This window comes from Hyperolius riggenbachi, chromosome 6 (genome assembly GCF_040937935.1).
Source record: "Hyperolius riggenbachi isolate aHypRig1 chromosome 6, aHypRig1.pri, whole genome shotgun sequence".
Taxonomy (NCBI): Eukaryota; Metazoa; Chordata; class Amphibia; order Anura; family Hyperoliidae; genus Hyperolius; species Hyperolius riggenbachi.
In genome coordinates, this window is record NC_090651.1 from 264,828,000 (window position 1) to 264,853,976 (window position 25,977).

General features: G+C 41.6%; 1 protein-coding gene across 9 annotated transcripts in view; it reads left to right on the top strand.

Annotated features, from left to right (window-relative positions):
* TTC12 (tetratricopeptide repeat domain 12) overlaps positions 1-25,977 on the top strand; it is a 308,494-nt gene that overhangs the window by 214,368 nt on the left and 68,149 nt on the right. For all 9 annotated transcript variants that reach the window (XR_011022127.1, XR_011022128.1, XM_068240772.1 and 6 more), the window contains exons 15-16: positions 17,693-17,753; positions 19,561-19,695. Coding sequence is in view for 7 of the 9 variants with exons in the window: in XM_068240772.1 (XP_068096873.1) it covers positions 17,693-17,753; positions 19,561-19,695 (196 nt within the window). In the remaining 2 variants the exon portion in view is untranslated. The remainder of the gene's footprint in view (positions 1-17,692; positions 17,754-19,560; positions 19,696-25,977) is intronic.

Sequence of the window (25,977 nt, forward strand, 5' to 3'; positions counted from 1 at the left end):
ACGCATTCACAATATTTTCCTTTGCAAAATTGAATTCCCCCATCACGGTCTAAGCTAAGGTTTGTTTATGGGTTTTTTTCCCCTGTAGCTCAGCTTTTTTGTTGGCCAGTTCTTTATACAAACTTCCTTTTTTATATTTATATGTACTCCTTCAGCACTTAAGTCTGCCAAACAACACATTTGTGACCTTTTTCATATTAAGTTTAGTCATATCGTGACATTCATTTATTCCAAAACCAACCAGGGATTCCTTTACCTTTTCCACTCTCGTTGTCTGCTACATTTGCGGTATTTACTGTTATATTGCTTTCCTCTTTCCTTCATGCCAAGATGTGTAACTCTTCCATTACTGGGGCTTGATCTGATTTGGTGCTCATCTCGATAGATGCACTGTTTAGATACTGGTGATCACCCTAAGAGATAAATACGAGAAACAATGGGGATAATGTATTATGCAGGCTAAAGAAAATGTAAAAACAAAAAATAAAATAAAAAAAAACATTTTAGTCCTCCAGTACTCCACAACATCCAGTTTCTAAACATACTTCTTAATCTTCTTCAGCAATCTTCATTTTTGTGTGTGAAAATTAACCTTTTTAGATGCCAATTAAAAGCCTTTAAAAAGACTGTGGTCTTTTATTTAATTCACATTTTCTCCCAAGTTTTCCCTGAGTGATGTGGACATAAAGTAGTGTCTATTACAGGGGAGTATTTACTTTATTACTAGTAACTGTTTTGTTTTTTGTATGATTATTATTTTTTGTAATTTTTCTGTCACTTAGACTGTGGCTTGCAGATGAATAAATGGATACTGTTATCCACAGGCAGTGTACGTATAAGATGTACTTTTGTACCAGGGTAAAATACCCTGAGAATGACTTTGACCTCTGCTACTTACAGTAGATATTATTAATCTGATGGCTGCCTCTTCATTTCTACTGCTAAACAGAAACCATTCTTGTAACAGATTATGTTCGGTCTCCCCTAAAACCAACAATAGGCCTAAAATAGTGAGCATATTTAATTTGCTTTTCTTAAGCGTATCTAGATATTACCGCATGCCTTGTTTCTTCGGGGGATGCTTGTGCTGAATTGGAGGCTAGAATAAACCCCTTAAAGACTCCTAGTGTGATGTTAATCTTTTCATATGTCATTTTAAAAGGCATATCTATATAATCTAATCTCAAAGGACTTTACTAGTGCTGAGACATATTCATTGTATCTCCCCTCCAGCATATTTCAGCCCAAGGAACAATCTTGTCCTCTGGTGATTGCAGGGCACATCTCTCCAAGATTGCATAAGCTGTGCAGAATGTTACAGCTACACATATAGGCAGCCTCTACACATTGTTAAAGAAAATGTTATTTTAAACTAAACTTGTTAAAATGGTTATTACATCTTATAATTCACTGAGTCATACATTCACCATTTAGTATTAAAGCTTTACTTACTGCTGTATAAGAAAAGAGTAATATATAGAAAAAAAAACAATACTTGATGGATTCATGTATTTTTTCAACCAAACTATATAAAATATACCAGCGTAGGGAAGTACTAAAGGTGGCCACACACGATAAAATAAAATAATCCAATTTTACAGCACTTTGATAAAAACGATCAGATAATTCCAGCAAGAAATCTGATCAGACTTCCCATTTTTATTTGATAAAAGTTGACTGGAAATGCTGGATTTTTCTGATCAATTTTTATGAAAATGTAATGGTGCGGGGTAGATTGTCAATTTCCTTGTTAATACTCCCAAGTAATTTTCTTTTCATCACTGGGTAAAAATTGAACACGCGTGTGGTACATTTATCAGAAGCCTCTTAAAATTCATCTTTTTATTTAACAATCCCCTTCTACACTATCACCCCATCTAAAACACCGCTATCCTGTGGCAGAATGCAGTGTTTAGCCCCCCAAACACCGGGGCAAAAATCCACGACTTTCCTGATCGTGGACTTTTCTGCCCGGGGAGGCAGAACTTTGAGCTGAAGCTCTGACTCCATCAAGCACTAATCGCCGCCTCTCCCCCGCCCCTCTTAGTGAAAGAAGGCTGAGAGGGGCAGGGAGAGGCGGCAATCAGCGCCGATTGACAGGAGTAGAGGCAGAGCTACAGCCCAAAGCTCTGCCTCAACTAGGAAGCTCTCCCCCAACATTGCCCTGGGGATTTGGGGGGGGGGGGTTAACACAGCGTTCTGCTGCGGGATAGCGGCATTTTAGATAGGGTAATAGTGTTGAAGGGGATTGTTAGATAAAGAGGAATTTTAAATAATATGAACACATTGGGCTCTATTCACAAAACTTTCCATAAATTGAATTATTTATCACCTAATTGATAAAAAATAAATTTACATGCAAAACTCAAAGTAAGTTATTCCTGATTAACTTCATTTTAATATTACTTTTCTTACCTTAATTATATTATGTTTTTGCTCTTTGGGAGCTTAACCTCCTTAGCGGTATGCCCGACACTCTGTCGGGCATGCCATTCAAGAAGTTTTGCTGCCTCAGGAGTCCCCCCAGGATTAATCTATTAGGTTTGGTGGCTGATCTAAATTTTAGCTCGCACTAGGCTAGCTAGTATAGGTGTCCCCCACCCCCTGATCGCCCTCGACCCCCCCGATCCATCCGCTATACATACCAAGCCTCTATCCAGCGATAGCCACAGCGTCCCTGCACAGCTCCGTTCTTCTCTATGGGAGGATCGGGACTGCGCATGACATCGGTGACGTCGTCTATGATCCTCCCCAAAATCTGTTTGTCCAATTTTATCACTTTCAACATAGTATGAGGGCCAACAGATTTTGAATACTATGAACAGATGGTGAAAGGTAGCCCTTATACTACAAGGAAGTGATAACATTTGTCAATTATTGACCAATCCAAATTGGATTTTGGACGTGTGTATGCACTTAAGGTAGTTCCATGATCCTTTTACAGTACTGTTTTTCAACAAGGCAGATTTCGGTTTTGCATAGTGTTTTTAATAGGAGCAATTTTTGGTCCTTTTTAGCCCCTACACACTCCTAGGAGTTCTAGTTCACCATGCCATTGCTGGGCAATCTGTAACTCTGGGTGTTTCAAGTCCTACCTCATATTAATCCATGCCATGCACTGATGAGGACCCAGCAGTCTGTATGCTGTATGCATGTTGGATTAGTGTGGCTCCAAATAATTAACAAGCTGATAGATCATTCATTTCAGCAGTTCTAGAGGTGTGTTTGGCTTTCAGGGACAATAACGGGACATACAGTGGGATGCGAACATTTGCGTTTGAGCAACCTTGTTAATTGTCATGATTTTCCTGTATAAATCGTTGGTTGTTATAATAAAAAATGTCAGTTAAATATACCATATAAGAGACACACTCAGTGATATTTGAGAAGTGAAATGAAGTTTATTGGATTTACAGAAAGTGTGCAATAATTGTTTAAATAAAATAAGGCAGGTGAATAAATTTGAGCACTGTTGTTATTTTATTGATTCCAAAACCTTTAGAACTAATTATTGGAACTCAAATTGGCTTGGTAAGCTCAGTGACCCCTGACCTACATACACAGGTGAATCCAATTATGAGAAATAGTATTTAAAGGGGTCAATTGTAAGTTTTCCTCCTCTTTTCATTTTCTCCAAAGAGTAACAACATGGGGGTCTCAAAACAACTCTCAAATGACCTGAAGACAAATATTGTTCACATCATGGTTTAAGGAAGGTTACAGAAAGCTGTCTCAGAGAATTCAGTCGTCTGTTTCCACAGTTAGGAACATATTGAGGAAATGGAAGACCACGGGCTCAGTTCAAGTTAAGGCTCGAAGTGGCAGACCAAAAAAAATCTCAGATAAACAGAAGCGACGAATGGTGAGAACAGTCAGAGTCCAACCACAGACCAGCACCATAGATTACAACATCATCTTGTTGCAGATGGAGTCACTGTGCATCGTTCAACCTTTCGGCACACTTTACACAAGGAGATGCTGTATGCGAGAGTGATGCAGAGGAAGCCTTTTCTCTGCCCACAGTACAAACAGAGCTGTTTGCGGTATGCTAAAGCACATTTGGACAAGCCAGCTTCATTTTAGAATAAGGTGCTGTGGACTGATGAAACTAAAATTGAGTTATTTGGGCATAACAAGGGGTGTTATGCATGGAGGAAAAAGAACATAGCATTATAAGAAAAACACCAGCTACCTAAAATAAAATATGGTGGTGGTTCCATCATGCTGTGGGGCTGTGGGGCTGTGTGGCCAGTGCAGGGACTGGGAATCTTGTCAAAGTTGAGGGACCCATGAATTCCACTTAGTATCAGCAGATTCTGGAGAAAGCGATTGCGATTTACAAATTTTGAAATCAATAAAATGACAACAGAGCCCAAATTTATATAGTTGCCTACATTTATTTAAACAATTATTGTGCACTTTCTGTAAATCCAATAAACTTCATTTTTCCTACAATCCTTCAGGGCAAAGGTGAGACGTCGCTCCTCCCAGGAATAGACGGCACTTCCCCTATAAAAAAAGTCACATGGTTAGTCCACCCTTAATGCTGTTTGTTCCTGCGTCCAGGCAGGTCGGCATCTCCCCTCTGGGTGAAGCCTGTGTGCTGGGCTGCAGGTGGATCTCTCTGGGTGCCTGAGGCTGCAGTACTGAGGCAGTCTGGCCGTGCACCCCGGGCTGGAACTTTTGCTGGGGTTTGCCTACCTTTCTCTCCCGCTTCCAGGGAGAGCAAGCGTGGAAGGTGTGGGTTTACCCTTGGTGGCTTTGCGGTGGAGGAGCAGGACAGAGTTAAGTTGGCTGCCATGTGCAGCGCGGAGCATTGCATTGCAGCCATTAGGATGCTTGGCCGTGTCCGGATGCGTAATTTCCGGCGGGTATGCCGAATGTAGCAATTTGTAGAGCCGGCTCATTACTTCCGGTCCGCCCCTCATCCAATCGCGGCAGGCCGGATGTGTTTTAAAGGGGGGGCTGCGCGGGCCTGTTAGCACTGTTGCTCAGAGGGAGTTTGAGCCAGTGCTGGATGTGACAGTTTGGAGACACGTCAGACGCTGAGAGCAACCAGGCCACCCAGAAGGTGAGATAATGGTTTTTCTTTCTGGGCTGAATGTGCTATAGCTGTACAGAGTTACATGCCTTGTTGTTTTGTTTGTTTGCAGGCCAAAACTCAGGCTGCTGCTAAACTGCTGAAACTGCTGCTGCAGATAAGCATAGCCCCCCTCCTAATTATAAAAGATGTCCTTTGTGCAATTTTAAGCTGATGTTGCCCTATGCAAAGACTCTCTATCAGTTGTGCATAAAAAGGGTTATGGGGAGGAGCTGGATCACTCTGTTCAGGATACATTGAAATCCTTTAGAGAGGAGATTAATGCTTCATTGGAATTAATTAAATCCTCATTATTGAATGCTAATCCATCTACTTCTCAGGTTGCTGTATCTGGGTATCTGTGACTGAAGTTGATATTAGTCAGGCTGAGTTTGCAGCTAGTTCTGAGGATTCAGACGCTAGAGAAATAAAATCTGAATCTGTTTCAAAGTTTAAATTCCGTATTGAGGATACGGAGGCGTTGATTGCTGCCATTAATGACTCTTTTGGAGTTGAGTAAGGATGTGGTAGCTGATTTGTCTATTTGTAATAAATTATACTAAGCTGAAGGATCCACTTGATAAAAAGGTGGATGTTTATTTGAAAAGGTCTTTGGAGGCTAGTGCAGCTATGTTTAGTCCAGCTTTTGCCTCTACATGTGTGGCCAGAACTTTGGGGCTGTGGATTAATCAGCTCAAAGCTAACATACTGGCTGGTGCACCTGTTTAGCAATTGTTGAATTCTATTGCTATTCTCATTAAAGCTGCTGCATATTTAGCAGATGCTTCTGCTGAAGCAATTAGGTTTACAGCCAGGTCCACTGCTCTAATGTTTCTCGTAGAGCTTTGTGGCTTAAAACATGGGATGGTAACTTCTCATCCAAAAATAGGCTGTGTGCTGTGCTTTTTTTCAGGAGAATTGTTGTTTGCACCAGAGCTGGATTCAGCTTTGGAAAGAACATCGAATAAAAAGAAAGTTTTTCAAAAAAAAATTCGTAAGCCAAGGGGTGATCAGAAAGATGCCTCTAAAGATCAGAGAAAAGGCAGGACATGGACTTTTGACAAGTCCAGGAAAGGGGGCTTTAAATCTAAAGCTCCGGAGACCCAGTCAAAATCCCAATGACTTGTGTCAGAAGGTGGGGGGAAGGCTAAGATACTTCTCTCTCAGGTGGGCAAAAGTGGCAAAGAGCCGTTCATTTGCCAGACAATAAAGTTTGGTTGCCAGTTAACAATTACACTCCCTCCTCCGTCAAGATTTGTGGTCTCAAAGGCCCCAGGAAATCCCACTTTGGGTCTAGAGATTTTGAGTATATTGCAAAACATGCTAAAGCATAATGTAATTCATCCTGTTCCAGGTAAAGAACAAAAGCAGGGTTTGTATTTGACTATTTTTGTAGTAAAAAAGCCATCGGGCAAGTTTCGGGCAAGATTCTGAACATAAGTCTGAATCCATTTATGAAAAAGAAAAAGTTTCGGATGGAATCCATCTTTTCAGTAAGGGAGCTACTGTTTCCAGGGGCCTTTATGGCATCTCTGGATCTAAGAGATGCATATTGGCATGTGCCGTTTCACCAAAAATCGCAAAAATTCCTAAGATTTGCAGTAAGAATAAATGGGATGGTAGATCACTACCAGTTTTCTTGCCTCCTGTTTGGGATCACTTCTGCCCCAAGAGTGTTCACAAAAATTCTGGGAGAAGCATTGATTCTGTTAAGAGAGCAGTCGATTTTAATCATTCCGTATTTAGACGACTTGCTTATTTTCGGAAGTTCAGCAGATCAGCTGAAAAACCATTTAAATCTGGTATCGGAACATCTCCAATCCCTAGGTTGGATCATCAACCTGGAGAAGTCCTCTCTGATTCCAAGTCAGAAAACTTCCGTTCTCGGCATGTTAGCGAATTCAGTAAAGCAGATGATTTTCCTTCCTCCAGAAAAAAAAAAATTCTAAAGATAAGTTTGGCAGTACAACAATTACAGAGGGAAGACAAAGTTTCCCTAAGGATGATTTCGTCTGTGCTGGGATTAATGTCACCCACAATTGTGGCAGTGCCCTGGGCGCTGGCGCACATCAGGGAGTTGCAGACTTTCCTTCTACAAAATTGGGACGGTCGTCCACAAACATTAAATTTCAAGATCACAATTCCTTAAACTGTTGTGTTGTCTCTGCAGTGGTGGTTGGAGGAATCCAACCTTGTGAAGGACAGGCTTTGGTAGGAGCCTGTAGACAAGGTAATTACCATGGATGCAAGCGCTTGGGACTGGGGAGCTCATATAGCTCACAGAGCCTTTCAAGGGAAATGGACAAAACTGGAGTCTCAGAGGTTGTCCAACTGGAGGGAATTAAGGGCAGTAAAGCTGGCCTTATTTCAGGCGCAATTGATACTGTTGCAGTCCAATGTTCTGATCCAGTCGGACAACGTTACGGCAGTAACGTTTATCAACAAATAGGGAGGCATGAGTTCCCTGTTGTTGCAGGAAGAAGCGGAGGAGATCTTGTCTTGGGCAGAAAAGAATGTGTTATCCTTGAGAGCTGTTCATCTCAAGGGGACACTCAATATAGAGGCAGACAAACTGAGCAGAATCAGGATTCTGTCATCAGAATGGTCTCTAAACAGGAAGGTGTTCGCAGACATCACTAAACAATGGGAAACACCGTCAATCGATCTGTTCGCAACAGAAGACAATGCCCAGATTCAGAGTTTCTTCTCCCTCAATCCAAGAGAACAAAGCCTAGGGGTGAATGCATTCATTCAGGAGTGGAAATTTCCACTTCTGTATGCATTTCCTCCTCTCAATTTTATTCAGACAGTCATCAGCAAATGGAGAGGTTGTCAAAATTGAATGCTTTTGATTGCACCTTGGTGGCCAAGATGGAGCTGGTTTTCAGCTCTCAGGAGGTTAGTTTCAGAAGACCCTTGGAGACTTCCTCGCAGGCCAGACCTACTGTTGCAAGGGAATCTGTGGCATGCACATCCAGACAGATTGAATCTGTCAGCCTGGATCCTGAATTGACTTTACTCAAAAAGTTGGGAGTATCTAACAAGGCGGCCTCTACACTGATTGGTAGCAGTAAAGAAGTTACTAGGAGGAGCTATTTGAAATACTGGAAGACTTTCCATCTTTGGTTATCTGGTTCTAAGTTTGATAGCTTGTCAGTCTCAGCAGTCCTGGATTTTCTTCAGGACGGTTGGGATAAAAATTATTTCTGTAAGTTCCTTAAGGTGCAGATTGCTGCCTTATCTGCTTTTTTTTAGGTATCCTTTTATCTTCCTCTCCTTTGATAGTGATATTTCTGAAGGCTCTTTCTAGGAAACTGCCAGTTTACAAATCATACGTTTCTCCTTGGGATTTATCGGTGGTGTTAAAGGGACTGTCCAAAGGTCCTTTTGAGCCGCTAAAGGACAATTCTTTTAAATTTCGGACCTCCCGAAACACGTCAGCAATAGGCTCAACACCTGTGACGTCACACATCACGTGGGTGGAGGCGTGTCTATGGAGCCGAGCGGCACAATAGTCGCATCGTGGACGGAGCTCCATGTCACCATCCATTGGAGGACAGTGCTGTTGCAAGAGGAGCCGGGCTCTTCCGCCCGACGTAGCTAATCTATCAGCACGTCTTGATTCTCTCACTCAGCCGCCGGCCGGGGCGAGTGAGATAGAGCAGCTCCCGCAGAAGATCCTATCACATACCAGGTTGGAGGGACCGTAAGTATATTTGCTCAGGGACATCCCTGGTACAACTTTCACTACCCAAGAGTAACACCTGCATTTCCATTCTTTGTCATGCGAGTGGAGGGACACTGGTGCTGGGTCACCTCAAATGCTATTCAGCAACGTTAGCATTTCTATGAGGATTTATTGGCTATTAGTTATATATGCACTTTGAATATTATGCTGCTTTTTTGAGGATTACACTGATCCCTGGTCTTTTAGTAAATTATTTTTATTAAGGCGTACACCTGTTCATTTTTATAAATATAATGTCTTGCTACAAAAAGCATTTCTAGTCCAGCATTACAAATTAACCCATTCAGGTTCCGTCGTTTTCACGTGAGAAATGTTCACCTCCCATTCATTAGCCTATAACTTTATCACTACTTATCACAATGCACTGATCTATATCTTGTTTTTTCCGCCACCAATTAGGCTTTCTTTGGGGGGTACATTTAGCTAAAAGCCACTTTACTGTAAATGCATTTAAACAGGAAGAATAAGAAAAAAATGGAAAAATTCATTATTTCTCAGTTTTCAGCCATTATAGTTTTAAAATAATACATGCCTCCATAATTAAAACTCACGTATTGTATTTGCCCATATGTCCCGGTTATTACACCGTTAAATTATGTCCCTATAACCATGTATGGCGACAATATTTTATTTGGAAATAAAGGTGCATTTTTTCCGTTTTGCATCTATCACTATTTACAAGTTTAAAATAAAAAAAATATAGAAATATTTCATCTTTACATTGATATTTAAAAAGTTTAGACCCTTAGGTAAATATTTACATGTTTTTTTTTTTTATTGTAATGGATTTTTTTTTTTATAGTAAACATTTTATTTGGGTACTTTTGGGAGGGTGGGAGGTAAACAATAGATTTATAATGTAAATGTGTGTTAATTCTTTTTTTTTTTTTCAGGTGTAGTATTACTTTTTGGCCACAAGATGGCGGCCATGAGTTTGTTTACATGACGTCACTCTAAGCGTAGCACGCGCTTAGAGTGACACATCGGGAAGGGAACGGCCAGAAAAGGCGCAGCTTCCGAGAGAAGCTGTCGCTTTTTCAGCGGGGGAGAGGAATCAGTGATCGGGCTCCATAGCCCGATACATTGATTCCTTGGCTACCGAATACGCGGCCGGGAGTGCGCGTGCACGCGCACGATCGGCCGCGGGAGCGCGCGGTAGCGCGCATGGTTCCTGGACGTAGAAACTACGTCCAGGAACCAAAATAGGTTAAATTAGGATTACAACACTAAGGACTGGAATTTAGCTAACACCGAGCTACGAAGGAGTATTGATATCAACACTTGGGCTAGGTTTCCACTTTGCAACTAATGGTGGTGAATGGGGCTGTTTCCATTCAATGTGAATTTCCGTTGGCGTCTGTACGCGTGAAAAAATCTGAGGTCCTGTATATTTTTTTCAAACATCGCATACGATTCGCGTACAATGCTTTGTATAGGCAATGCGAATTTTCGCGTTACTTGCCCAAAAATCCACATTAGATCCATGGTTACAGGAAGTTGTCAGCAGTCATGACTAAGCTGTTACTAGGCAGATTATGCATATTTATCTAGTGCGAATTTTCGCATACGAAAATTCGCATAAAAACGCGTACAAATTTACATGCGAATTTTCCGCAATCAGAAAAATCTTATACGATTTTTTGCAGACCAAAATGTCACGCTACAGAGGAAATATAGCCTTGAGGACCAATATGTCCCTAAACCAAATAGGACTTGCATCCTAGGTCATTCACTGATTAATTTATCATCAATATAACTTCTAAGAATATTGATATTTCACTGTTATAAAGCTATATTAAGCCTGGTACCACCAATACAAGGTCAGTATTCATCTAACTCCTGGAGGACACTAATCCTTGGTCTTTTATTAATAATAAAATTCCTTTCATTTTATCTATATTTCATTTTTTTTATCTTACAATCTGTACATTCACAAGGAATTATTATAGTTCCATATCCAATTTAATGCATTTAAACAGTAGTGCTTAGCACTGCTATCCTTACAGCAGTATTTATATCTCATCATGATTAAAGAATTTTTTAGCGTAGTCTGATATTTTGTGATATTTCTTTTATATTTCTTACACTAAAGACGTTTTTTTTTAGTAGCCATCACTACAGCCAGAAGGGTCAGTGAGCTACAGGCCTTGTCTATGAAAAGTCCTTACTTACAGGATTTTCAGGATAGGTTAGTGTTACAGACAGATCCAAAGTTTTGTCCGAAAGTTATGTGTAGGTTTCACAAGTCGCAGGATATTATTTTGCCTACCTTCTGTGTGAATCATTAGATGTTAGAAGATATGTTCTGGAATACTTATTAATTTATTGTATTTATAAAGCGCCAACATATTACGCAGCGCTGGACAATAAATAGGGATACATACAATATTTAGGGGCGACATACAGCAAAATGACAATACCTGAATACAAGAAAGATCAGATCATGCAGCACAGTATCAGTACAAGGTAATGCTTAGTCAGTCACTGGATGGAGCATGGAGATTAGGCAAGTTAGGTTCACTCAGATGCCTAACATGGGTTCCCTGTAATGGAGGTGCATGATCAGGTTGGACACAAAAGGAGGAGGATCCTGCCCAAAGGTTTACAATCTAAAGGGAGAGGTAGGGACACGAGAGGTAGGAGACCGGAGTTCAGCTGTGGGTTTAGAGCACTTGTGAGGGGTAGTAGGCCAGAGTGAAAAGGTGAGTTTTGAGGGCTTTCTTGAAGATGTTGGAGGGGGCTGCCCTAATGGGTGAAGGTAGGGAGTTCCATAGTGTTGGAGCAGCTCTTGAGAAGTCCTGGAGGCGTGCATGGGACTCGGTGATGCGGGGTGCGGTTAGGCGAAGTTCATTGGAAGAGCGGAGTGAGCGGCTAGGTGTGTACACCTGAGTAAGATCGGAAATGTAGGTTGGACAGGTTTTGTGGACAGATTTGTAGGTCAGACACAGTATCTTGAATCTGATTCTGGACTGGATAGGAAGCTAGTGGAGGGATTCAAGGAGGGGATCCGCCATGGTGGAGCGATGGGAGCAGTGGATAATTCTGGCTGCTGCATTCATGATGGACTGCAGTGGGGCTGTTCGGGTCATAAGGAGACCAGACAGCAGGGCATTGCAGTAGTCAAGGCGGGAAATTATGAGGGCATGGATAAGGAGTTTGGTGGTGGCAGAGGTCAGGAAAGGGCGAATCTTACAGATGTTACGAAGGTGGAAGTTGCAGGACTTTGTGAGGTGTTGGATGTGGGGAGTGAAGGAGAGTGCGGAGTCCAGGGTGACACCCAGACAGCGGGCTTGAGAGGTAGGGTGAATGGTAGTGTGGTTAACAGTGACATGCACATCTGGGAGGTTTATTGATGTCCGGGGTGGGAAGATCATAAATTCCGTTTTGTCTAGGTTTAGTTTCAGGAACCTAGCAGACATCCAGGAGGAGATGGCTGATAGACAGGAGGAGACCTTGTCCATGGTAGTGGTAGATATGTCAGGGGTGTGGAGGTAGATCTGGGTGTCATCTGCATACAGATGATAGTTAAAACCCATGGAGGAGATAACTTTGCCAATGGAGGATGTGTATAGGGTGAACAGTAGGGGGCCAAGGACCGAACCTTGGGGGACTTCCACCGAGAGGTGGTTGGGGTGGATGAGGACTCATTGAAGGCGGTCGTGAAGGAGCGGTTGGAGAGGTAGGATGAAAGCCAGGACAGGGCAAGATCGTGAATGCCCATGGACTGGAGGAACTGGAGGAGTAGGGGATGATCTACCGTGTCAAAAGCTGCTGAAAGGTCAAGAAGGAGGAGAATGGAGTATTTACCTTCAGCTTTAGCTAAGGCAAGGTCATTGACCACTTTGGTGAGAGCAGTTTCGGTTGAGTGGGCAGGCCGAAATCCAGATTGTAATGGGTCTAGCAGTGAGTTGGCATTGAGGAACTGGGTCAGGCGTTTGTAAACCAGACGCTCAAGGAGTTTTGAGGCAAAGGGGAGGAGGGAGAAAGGACGGTAGTTGGAGGGTAGCGAGGGGTCGAGGGAGGGTTGAGCAGGGGTAGTACAGTGGCCTGCTTGAATACTTGAACAGAACTGCAGATGTCAGGAAGACAGATTCCTTATTTGTCTTATTTTCAGGAAAAACTGTAGGACAGAGAGCTTCTAAATCTACTATAGCTAATTGGATTAAGTTAGCTATTATGGAAGCTTACAGAGTTATGGGAAATGAGGCTCCTTCCTCATTTAAAGCTCATTCTACTAGAGCTATGGCAGCTTCTTGGGCTAATAATGCAGGGGCTTCGCCTGAGCAAATATGTAAAGCAGCAATGGGGTCAAGCTTTTCTACGTTCATCTGTCATTATCGAATTGATGCGATGTCTGCACACGACCAGACATTTGGTAGAAAGGTTCTCCAAGCAGTGGTCCCACCCTGAGGTTGTATCACTTGTTAATCGTCTCACCTTTGCCCTGAAGGATTGTAGGAAAAAAAACAATGTTGGTACCTGCTAACGTTGTTTTGAACAATCCTTCAGGGCAACGATCCCACCCGAGTGTTAATTGTCTGTGTCTGATAGTTGCACGGTTATGGGTTAGTGGAATGTTCACCTGTCGGTACTTGGCTAAACGCACTGAGGGTGGACTGACTAACCATGTGACTTTTTATAGGGGAAGTGCTTTCTGTTCCTGTTCCTGGGAGGATCGCCGTCTCACCTTTGCCCTGAAGGATTGTTCAAAACAACGTTAGCAGGTACTAACATTGGTTTTCACTTCTCAAATATCGCTGTGTGTGTCTCCTATATGATATATTTAAAGAGGAACTCCAGTGAATATAATGTAATACAAAAAGGGCTTCATTTTTACAATAATTATGTATAAATGATCTAGTCAGTGTTTGCCCATTGTAAAATCTTTTAAATCCCTGATTTACATTCTGACATTTATTACATGGTGACATTTTTACTGTTGGCAGATGATGTAGCTGCTGCATGCTTCTATGGCAGTTGTAAACAGCTATTTCCCACAATGCAGCAAGGTTCACAGACAGGAAACTGCCAAGAGTACGTACTTTTCTTGTTTCTTGTGGGAGGGGTTTCACCACAATATCAGTCATACAGCACCCCCTAATGGTCTGCTTGTGAAAAGGAATAGATTTCTCATGTAAAAGGGGGTATCAGTTATTGATTGGGATAAAGTTTAATTCTTGGTCGGAGTTTCTCTTCAACTGACATTTTTTATCGTAACAAACAAGGATTTATACAGGAAAATTATGACGATGAACAAGGTTGCCCAAACTTTCACCTCCCACTGTAGCTTATGTCATAAAAAGTCTGGTTTCGCCAGCCTGGGGATTTATAGTGGAGCTGTGCAGAGTTCATTATTTGCTTATATGTCAATAGGCCACAAAATATTATTTGCTTCTCTATAAAGTTTCAAAACATGTGCAAGACAGCCTGCATAGCCAGATTATGCACATTTAATAGAAAGATGTTATGTTTGAGAGTGTCAGAATCAGACTACCATGCTGTCTACAAGTGCGATGTCATTAGTCCTTAATCATGAACAATGTTTACCATTCTAGTAGCATATGATTTGTGAGGAATCTTTAATAATATGAGGTGAGAAGAAGATGCATTCCTGTGACTGAGGAATCAGTATAAAGTTTATTGTTAAGTGTGAATAAAAGATACAGAAAAACTGACTTACTAAAACTTAGAAACATTTGTGGCTAAGATGCTATTAAAGGGGCACTATTGTGAAATGTATGTTATTCTAATATTCCATAATTAATTTCTCCATAGAGCTTGTGTTGAAAAAATACATGCAGGTAGAATTTTTTCTCACTAAACAGCTGATCTCACGTCAGTAATTTAGCTGCAGCTGGCATAGTATTCCCTCACAAACATAGGGCCATATCCAATTCAATTTTTCTCCTAAGTTTTATTCTAGGTGATATCTCATACCTTATCAATAAATGCTTTTTTTTTGTGTAACCGATTTATTTTCTGCTCACATACACTTCTTGGTCTATAGAAGTTGTTAGCAAGTGAAATTACATTCCAGAGTAAAGTGTGAGAATTCTTAGCTGCCTTCCGGTGTGTAGTCCCACCTATCTGAAAAAAAATGTTATTTTGTTTTCTCCATTGAGATAGAGAAAACAGAATGTGTATCTATTCAGGGGGCGGGGCTATGCATCAGAAGCCGTCGGTTACAGGGCTTCAGGTGATGGATTCGGGCAGAAGTCACAGCTGGTAACTAAAAGTTCCAATTACAAGAAGACCCATGAAATGTATCATTTACACTGGATAAGGATTTTTACTTGATGTTTGGTCACAAGGATCTGAGACACAGATTGTTGTTTCAATATACCGTATGTCCAAAGAACACAAAATATTGCCAATGTTATACTTTTTGTTTTTTCAAACTTGGCTATAGAGGTTAACCCAACATTATGACAGGCTTCACTGTCATACTCTTATTGGGTCTTTGTTTACATCATGGTTTGAAAAACCAGAAGGCCAAATGTATCCCCAAAAAAGTCACATACTGTAATTAAACCACTCAAATAAGAAAACTATGGAAATAAGATAGCATGCACCCAAATGATGGTACTACGAATATTAAAAAACACTGGTGGAGGCGCCCTTGATGATATGACACTACTAGATGATGTATATATGAGAATCATAATGTTGTACTTTCTCAGAAGAATAAACCATGCTTAATGGAAAAAGTAATGTTTATTCATGCACAGTAGACAACGCGTTTTGCGGGTCTTTGCTCAGGTCAATACCAGTGCCTGTAGAACTTTTGGTCACTAAACGTTTCTAGGCACTCACGTTCCTGACCAAAACTTTTACATGCACTTGTATTGACATGAGGAAGTGGGCCAAGACCCGTGAATCGCGTTGTCTACTATACATGAATAAACTGTAACGATTGTGGGATATCTCCGTGTTCTGCGGAGGTCCTCCACAAGCGTGTCAAGATACTAGAACCCAGCTTTTGGTGCAAGCACCAGTAGAGGGAAAATTCCTGTCGGCAGATGGCGCTGGGGAGTGCAGAGGAACCAATCCTCTGTACCTCCACAAATGCCAGACAGGAATTTGTACGAAGCGCAGAACGCAATCGCAAGAGAGGCGATTGCGAATGAGATTGAGCAAAGGGATAGGTTGTATGTGTGTGCGCCAATCTAGTCGCCACCCCGCGACCGCGCACACACAACAGCAGATACGAAATAGGAACGCGACCGCGAGAGGTGCGATCGCCAGACGTGACACAAGGCAGATCAGAATAGAATACGAGGGTAGCAAAGGCACAGCAAATACAATGAGAATATACGGAAAATAATAAACGCTAGCTAACCGCGAACACCGCACTCATTCGCAACAGTGCACGCGGTTATGCGCGGTCTCCACGTGATAAGCACAATAGAGACAAGCACGCCTAACTAACCATCAACAGACAAACACGAAACAAAGAACGTGAACGCTTGCTTAACGGTTACCTCATCGAGCCTACAGCAAGCGCCCGTATCAGACAAGACAGACAAACGAGAAACAGGAACTAGGCAGAAAGGATCCACCGCTCTTCCGCCAGAGCAAGTGTGATCCAAGCAGGAACACAGATCAGAAAGATCCACAGCCGCTAACGCTAGCGGCTAGTGCGATCTAAACAAGACAGATCAGATGAGGTAGCCGGTAGCAACCGCTGCTCCAGCTTACACTCCAGGAACTCAGATCAGAAGGATCCACAGCCGCTACCGCTAGAGGCTAGTGAGATCCAAACAAGACAGAGCGATTCGCTATCAACCGCCGCTGGTGACAGCGCAATCGCGACAGACAAGACAAGACAGAATAGGCAGTACAAATTATACACAAACTGACTGCACTAACTAGGAATGCAAGGAGCACTCCCCAAGAATTAACTATACTAAGATAGCAGTGGCTGACACTCCAGGTGAGTCCAGCAGGAACAAACCTCTATGAGCAGCGAAGCATTGTGGGACACACATACTACTTATAGTACACGCCTCCAATGAATGTGGCCAGGCAATTTGCATGACAACGTATGCAAATTCCTCAGCAAGCACAAGCTGCAAAACTGACAGAAGGTCTACTTTCCAGAGTCCTGCAGCATGCAGACCTGAACAATGATCAAAAGGCTGCCTGCCTGCGCAGGCAGCTGAGCGGATCGTTACAGTAACTCTACTTTTTGTGCTTACATCCCTCTGTCTGACGATACTGCATCATTGGGCTCCTGGCCTCTCTCATTCACAGAGAGTTAGAGGTTACGAGTAACCATCAAGAATCAAATTTTTTGGTTCTACAAAACATACAACCCTCTGCTCCCCGACCTTCATTCATTCTGTTGCATTCCCTCTACTCATTCACTCTTAGACCCTTTATACTATTTTGTTCAGATAACAAAAGAAAGACATCTCATGTCAGCAGCATATTTTATTCCTAAACTGTTTAACAAAGTTAAAATAAAAAGGCATATAAAATAAGCCTTCACTTTAAAGCAGTTAAAAAGACAAATGGGTTAGGTATGCTGAATTAGAAAAAAAAGGAGTAGGAGTAAGAGAAAGCGCTTATGGCAGTCAATTTCCATTTTACTGCTTATTAGAACATTAATTATTCTGATGTTCTAATAAAAGCAGAGTGTGTTATTATTATGTCCACCTTGACACAGTCAAGCTGCTGTAAGCTGAAAGACACAAACTCTTTCAGATGATGTTGAACAGATGTCTCTGTTCAGCCATATCATATATTGGCCTCTAGACAGGTATTTGTTTGTAAGTTATGTGTCAGAAGCATTTCATGTCTACAGTTTCTTCCTCTTTTATAACTCTTTCTTAAGCCCGTCTTGCTGTTTTATTCATATACAGATTGAAGTCTTATTTCAGGACCTTTTCAACAGAGCTGCACTTCTCATTTTCTTCACTGTTGGTAAGAATAACATTTGGGGAATAGAAAACTGTTTTAAATTGAATCTGTCACTTTAGGAATGTGCTCATATCAGAGGCCCAAGTAAATAATGCATTCTGCTTCCCTACATAGTCAGTATTTTGTTTATAGTATAGAACGGTGCTACAGATCAGTATTCATTTGAGCCAGGCACCAGCTTGAGCTGTCTGATCTGCTCAGCTATACTCAGGGTGCCGGCACATCCTGGAATGACAATACATATAGCCCTTCACATGAGTTTGTGGTTACTCAGGTGTGTTTCATTGCTTCCTTCATGAATCAATGCATGGCAAAGAGAGAAGTTAAAAATGAATGAGAGATCAAGAAATGATTGATATTTGCAATGTAGTTTATACAAGTGTGTTGAAGCGCAAAACAAAAGTTTATATGCATATACATAAACCATAAGTTCACATAAAAATTGGCAAAATGTCCCATCAAGATATTTAGTTATCCCATATACATGGTACAGGGCATGATGAGATAAACAGTTCCAGTTTTCTTTCTTTCCTCCGCCAGGATCACCCAGATTAAAACAGACTCACCAGATGAATCTGACCACTGCTAGACTGGCCAAATATGCACACATCCTGGGAGCCTCGGTGCCTCAGGGTCCTGGTACAGACTTTTGCCACTTTAGTTAGTGAAGCATTGAATCTTCAAGCTTGACAATCTTGCTTTGCATTACCTCAAAGAACAAGCCTCACATAGCATAATTCCGTTTAAAAACAATATCTTTATTAAAAAATTGCACTCACATGAGGTAGACTTTAATTCAGGCACAGAGTTTTCATACGGGCTCTCCCCCGTGGCCTATGCAGGGCCTGGCCACATAAGTTTCCTCTTCTATAGATGTAAATATAGCACCTCCTCCTCGCTTGTAGTCTCCATAATTCCCAGTGCGTCCAGTCTCCACCCTCCCCAGGTGGATCGAAGCTCAGTACTTCCTCTCTGTTCTAAAAGATTAGGCACAGTATGATAGCCATTAGGGGGAAAAAATCTTTATTACAATTCAGAAAGCATAGAAAGGGTTAAGCATCTGTCTTTTCCTGTACAGCCAGTGCCATGTGCTGAATCACAGCTACTGATAACACACTACTTACACTGAACTGTATGTAAATACACACAGCTCAGTGCAGCTGATTTCTACAGCATTTCAATGTGGAATGAAAACTTTTCAGTCTGTTCTATGCAAGAACTCAGATCCAATTTAGTCAGGGGTCACACTTGAGCAAATCTACAGCGTTTTGCAGCAGGCAAAATAAGACAAGACAAGACAAATAACATTTATATTGCGCTTTTCTCCTTGCGGACTCAAAGCGCCAGAGCAGAGCAGCAGCCACTAGGGTGCGCTCTATTGGCAGTAGCAGTGTAAGGGAGACTTGCCAAAGGTCTCCTACTGAATTAGTGCTGGCTTACTGAACAGGCAGAGCTGAGATTCGAACCCTGGTCTCCTGTGTCAGAGGCAGAGCCCTTAACCATTACACCATCAGCCAAAATAAGGCATGTGGAATTGCATATAATGATAGTCTATGGTGCTGCTGTGTTTTCTTGAGGCATATGCAATTCCACATAGCGTTAAAAAAAAAAAGATACAACCTGTGCCACTTTCCCACACAACGCTTGTGGTTTTCAATGAAAGTCAATGGCTAGTGTAAAAAAAAAGCTAGTCAAAATGCTCTGCTAATCGCACAATGGTACAGAAAAACGCGTTCAGATAATTGTCTGCGATACCTGCAGGTACAAGTGTGATTCTTGCCTTACGGTTTGTTTTTGTTTTTTTTCCCAGAGTAAGCTTAACACTGTGAATACAGAAGTGTTCCCACAATGCATTGGTGTCTTTGGCAATCTAAGTGAAGACAACATTATAAGGAGTCGTATTGCAAGTTCACAGACATACTGGGATTCTTGTCTGATTGCTATAGTAAGTGCGGTACCTTTCTTATACTTAAAAATATTTACTTCTTTAATGATTCTTGTTGAAAGAGGTCTAATGTGCAATATAACCTAAACAATAAGATATTGCAAAACGAGAAACATACAAATCAAGATTCAATTCCATTTTCTCTGTTTATTCTGGAAACACAAACAAGGACTGTGAAATCGCAAATCTCCGCGAAACTCCACTAATTCACCCTACAAGGATGATAAGTGAAAAATTGTACAATATCTTGGCTGCTGAAGGAAGCATTAATAATAAACACAAATCTGCCTAAGGATGCAAAACTAGAATTGATAAAGCCCAAACAGTCTAAAGGAAATGCCTATATATTTATCATCGGGGAATCAGATACTTTTAACCATTACTCATCCATCTTTGTTGTAATAAAAATATGTTTTATAACGTAAATATTGTATAGAAGCAAAACAAACAAAAGAAAACACATTGCAGCAGATTATTTTAGCAAGTACAGAATAATAATAGAGGTGTGAATAATTTTCAGCTTATCTACATAAACAGTCTGGATTATTGTATGACCACTTTCTGTGCCAGTATGCAATATGTGATGCTGTTTCAGTTTCTATCTCTAAATTCACAAAAAAGGTTATGGTCAAATATACCTGATTAATAACACATCACTCCTCAAAAAATATCTGTCCATATTGGCTACCGCTGCCTAAACTGTGCTATTTTTTCATCTCCATGTTTTATTACTGAAGATGCTGCAGGCAACACAGTTTGGTTAGTCTGGAAAAACGACTGCACCCCTGGGAGATCTTTGATTATTCCGCTGCATAGATCCCCCATGCATAGTTCTAAACTATGCACTCACTCAATCTCAACTCTTTCAATAATCACCCCACACTGCTCGCTACATTAGCAAAGTAAGTAAACAGTACGCATATCTATGTCTCTGATCCACACATTAATTATACAGGGGCGTATATATGCGTACTAAAGATCCTGAAGTACCGTAGTTAAGTGTCCCTCTTTTTTTATCGCAAAAGAATGGGAGATTTAGTGGAAAGATTGCTTTGTGCCACCAGTTTAGCTGTTTTTGGCCCCTTTAACTGGTACTGCTGGTGAGGCTTAGAATTTAAGTGTTTCAGCAGTGTTCAAATTCTGTGTATTTATTTACTATAGTAATATCTGATGTCACTTTACAACACCTCTGCAAGGGCTTTCCCTGCATGGGTCTGTACAATTGCAAGTCCGCTTTATCAGGATGCCAGAAATGTTGAAAGGTGCTCACTCTGCCAGTACAGTCTGCAGGTTCCTTTCTAGCAAATTGTTATACGTAAGACTGACTGTTCCGTTTCAGTAGCACTAAAAGCCTGTAAACCACTTTCTGTGCCAGTATGCAATATGTGATGCTGTTTCACGCTCCAGTTTCTATACCTAAATTCCCAAAAAAGGTTATGGTCGAATATAACTGATTAATTATAAAACATCATTCTTCAAAAAATATCTGTCCATGTTGGCTACCGCTGCCTAAACTGTGCTATTTTTTTCGTCTCCATGTATTATTACTGAAGATGCTGCAGGCAACACAGTTTGGTTAGTCTGGAAAAACGACTGCACCCCTGGGAGATCTTTGATTATTCCGCTGCATAGATCCCCCATGCATAGTTCTAAAATATGCACTCACTCAATTCCAACTCTTCCAATAATCACCCCTCACCGCTTGCAACATTAGCAAAGAGTTCTACACGTTAATTACATCCCAAGAAATTTGAGTCTTATACGATTTGAAAACATACATAATGAACTGGGGGTTTTTTTTAGCTGCGTTGAAGCAAAATGAAAATTTGTTTTGTTCTTTCCTTTCTGTCTGTATCAGCATATATTTTGTCTGACATTGCTGGAAATGTATTTTAGGTAATAATCATTCTAACACTTTTAGTTTTCATACAGATGCTGGTGTAGTGTTATGGTAATGTGTCTTAAAGCACACCTGACTAGAAATAAAGCTACCTAAGGTAAGCAAAGAAGCATGTTCATGCTGGATTCACATACCTCCGTGCATTGTCCATTCCTCTCCTCGCTGCCCCTAGTCCCTGTAATCATATATTCAAAATTTTGAGTTTGGGCTAAAGTCACATTGTCGGACAGGAAGAGGCAGGCTTGTGGCGATATTCTCTCATATCACCATCCCATTCCTTGTTCCCTGACCCTTTCTCACCTCTTAATAGGAGAAAATTACAGACAGGAAAATTACAGCAAGCCTGCTTTTTCCTGTCTGAAAGGTTGACTTTAGCTAGAAGTCAATTTTTCAAGGAGCAATTATGTATGGGGCGGGGTGGACGAGGAGAGGAACAGACGGAGGCACGTGGATCCCCCATGAACATACCTTTAATAGAAGCCCCTTTTAACCCCCCCCCCCCCTATTCCATTTAAAAATGATACAGAGTTTTACAGATTTTACCTTCCTAAGTTATATAGTACAGATGTACTGGGGTCTTACAATGCCATACTGTTAATTGCCATCTCTCATGAATCAGAATGTGTTGACTTACTGCATGTGCGTCCTGCCTCTGATCCTGCACGCTACCTTATCTGCCTTTGATTGCTGATTTTTTTCGATCTTTGTGCTCTTATTCTTAATTTGAAGGAAGTGCTACACCTTGGAGTAGTTTGCAAATGGCTTTTTTATTGCTTTTGTTGTGTTCACATCATAGCTTGTTTTACACTAGAAAGTCAGATACTACTGTCTGTGTTTTTCCCCCAGTGGGGTAAGTGGGGAGCTATTCATTTCTCAAATACCTTACCACATCTATGCAGTATCTATTTTTAACCCTCTTGAACCTAAATGGACATTGGAAGTAAAGTAAACTTTCTTGATTAATACAGTAGTCTTAGGCAGAGCCTACACTTGTCCCCCTGTTTTGGGGGCATTTTCAGGGTTTCCAGCACTCTGTGTTTGCTCTGTGAGCACATTTTACACGTAGAAAAAGTACAAAGGTGTCTGATTTAAAATTACAGAAAAAAACACTAACACGGAACGAGAACAAATGAGAACAATGTGCAGTTCTCGAGTGGGTCATTGAAATCAATGGCCAGTGTGCTCCCTGTCTTAGATCACACTATGTGCTCTGCATAATACCCCCACTACAAGGTGGCTATAATGCAATGCACAATCTGCACATTGTAACAATCATTTTTTTTCCATAGCATAAAGAATTGCTATGTAACATGCACGTTATTGCACACATTATCCAGAAACACTGAATAACGTGATCCATCAAAACCCAGAGATGTAAACAAGCCCATACAGTTATATGGGCAGAGTGTTCATAGGCAGCAATGCAGCGCGCAGTTATGTAATATACATACTGTGAATGCACCCTTAGGCCCTATACCGTATTCATGTCATACACAACAGGAAGTTGATATCCAAAAACAGCTTATCAGTATATCTAAAATATTAACCTCCTTGGCGGTAAGCCAAAGTCAGGCTCGGGACGGAAATCTATAGCTCAGAGTTTTAATCCCAAGTTGGATCCATGGAAGGTGTGTAATGTGCAAAGCTGCCACAGATCTATCTAGCAGTATAATTTTTAGGGTCTAAAAGCTTGTGAAAAAATTGCACCGCTTTTAAACAATAAACTCTGGAAATAATCATACTGCCAGGGAGGTTAAGAACCAAGATAAAAGGAGTGTACGTGATCACTTATCTGATCTTCATGTGACCAATTGACTGATTATTAAAGGATGTGTTTGTTATCTTGTATTGAGTGCACGTGACTAGATGACCTGACTTCTTATGTAAACGTTGTCTATTGGGTATTTTATTTGTTATTTTGGAAATTGTTGGAGTGCGTGTGACTGTAGTATATAACTACAGATTGCAGATGTCTTTTCTTGATGAAGCAGTTGTCCCAGGAAATATGATGTTTTTGTTTTTATTAAACATGTAGAACATATTTAAAGCTATGTTTTATTGAGGAGATAAGTGATTATTTCTTCTTCAGTCTTTGAAGGCAGCTAATTCTGCCCTCCAGAGGTAGAAGACAGAAGTGCGGTTTACCAAATGCAAGTGCCCGAAAACCTAATAGAAAACACAAAAGCTCATAGCAGAAGTCATGGTGTAGAGGCAATGTTTCTGCCTTATAACCAAAACCTTGTGAGTTATAGTACCAAGTTATTTAGCGTCCTAATAATTCTTCTGCTTTATTGCTGTGAAGTGTGAGTGCTGAGATACAAATTAGTTGTGTCTGTGGGCAAAGAGAGAAGGGAAGGCTGACCAGTTAGGAGAGATCATGTGGTATGGCACAGGGGAACTGGCTTTTGCTTTCCCATCAGTAACAGCTAAGTTATGCAGATCAAAATGTTTTTTGGAGCTATTTTTTCCACACAGGCTCTATAGAGAAATGTATGCTCTCCCTATTACACAATGGATAATGAGGACATTGGAACATCATCATTTAGCCATATTGCCTCTTTAATGTCGCTTACTGCGGTGAGGGACCAAACTCTTTGACACGCTCACAAAAAAAAACTAACAAGCTCAAGTGGTGATGGGTAACATTTCTCCACACTCGCATAGAATGGTGGTAACCTAGTGTTAAATTCCCTAGGTATGCCACTGCCTTGGACCTGCTAACTATAATGGTTAGCTCCATCCACATCCTAACAATTCCTTTTCCCCAAAAATCCCCCAACATTTGCAGCAACACGCTGGGTGCCCCAACTCATCAACCCTCCCATCAAAAAAAGTTGTTTGGGTTTTTTTGGGTGGGTGGGGGGGGTGTTGTCTGTAAATAACCAGCACTGGGTGTCAAATAAATTCCCTACCTTGGATGGGCTCACAAAAAACTAAACAAAAAACAAAAAGACCCAATAAGCCCAAGTGGTCATGGGTATCATTTCTCCACACTCACATATAATGGTGGTAACCTAGTGTTACATTCCCTAAGTATGCCACTGCCTTGGACATTGTAACAATGGGTGTCAACACGCAGAGAGAATCTGATTACTGGTGATCTGCAGAATCACCCGTAATGCAGATATACACCAAATTATGGATGATCTGCAGTATTACCAATAATCCGGGTATATCTAACCTCTGGACACCAGTATAATGTGAGTGTTTGGTGTAACAGTACAACTCTGAGCATAGACCACCAGGGACCCCGGTGGCCTGAGCGACTTGAGGAATACTCACCTGACTGTGGGGAATATTCCTGTAGCCTGTGGACTCCCTAGGAGAGGGACCCAGGCTGGGTTGCAGGAAACCCTGCTGCTAATATGAACAGACTTGGCCTAACTAGGTGTGAGGGCCTATTCTCTATGCCCTGGAATCGGGCTAAGGCAAATACATATACAATACAATCCTAGCTCTGGGTGTGAGGTCCGTGATCACAACACGCTGGAACTAGCCTACTGAATACCCTAGTCTTGGGTGTGAGGTCCGTGATCACAACACCCCGGAACTAGTCTAGAGCATAACATATAATTGACACAGTATCCTAGTCTTGGGTGTGAGGTCCGTAGTCACAACACCCTGGAACTGGTCTAAAGCATAACATAGAACTGACACAGTATCCTAGTCTTGGGTGTAAGGTCCGTAGTCACAACACCCTGGAACTGGTCTAAAGCATAACATAGAACTGACACAGTATCCTAGTCTTGGGTGTGAGGTCCGTAGTCACAACACCCTGGAACTGGTCTAAAGCATAACAGTAAAGCCACAAGAGTAATCTAGCTCAGTGTGAATCCCCAGGTCCACCTGGCTCTTAACACACTGTAGGATCTGACTGTGGTCTGTGTGCCAACACATAAGCATTCGCAACGGCAGACAACGTGAGACTGAAGGACAAGCAGCTATATAGTGCAGCGCAGATCAGCGCCGCCCAGTCCCCTTCAGCCAACCGCCGTTCGTTCTGGGATCAGCTGACCAGTAGAATCAGCTGACGCCTTTCTGCTTCCCATAAAGCTTCTGCCTCTCTGCGCGCACGCGTATTCCTCAGCCTATGTGCACAGGAAGGCTGAACCACATCAGACACATGTTGCCGCGCAGAAACCGCCGTGCTGAACGCGGAACTAGCCGCCGCGCCGTCAGAGCACGCGGCGGCTTTTCCGCAATCCTTCACAGACATATAATGGTGGTAACCTAGTGTCAAATTCCTTAGGTATGCCACTGCTTTGGACCTGCTAACCATAATGGTTAGCTCCGTCCACATCCTAACAACTCCTTTTCCCCAAAAATCCCCCAAAATTTGCAGCAACACGCTGGGCGCCCCAACTCGTCAATAGACATGTGAG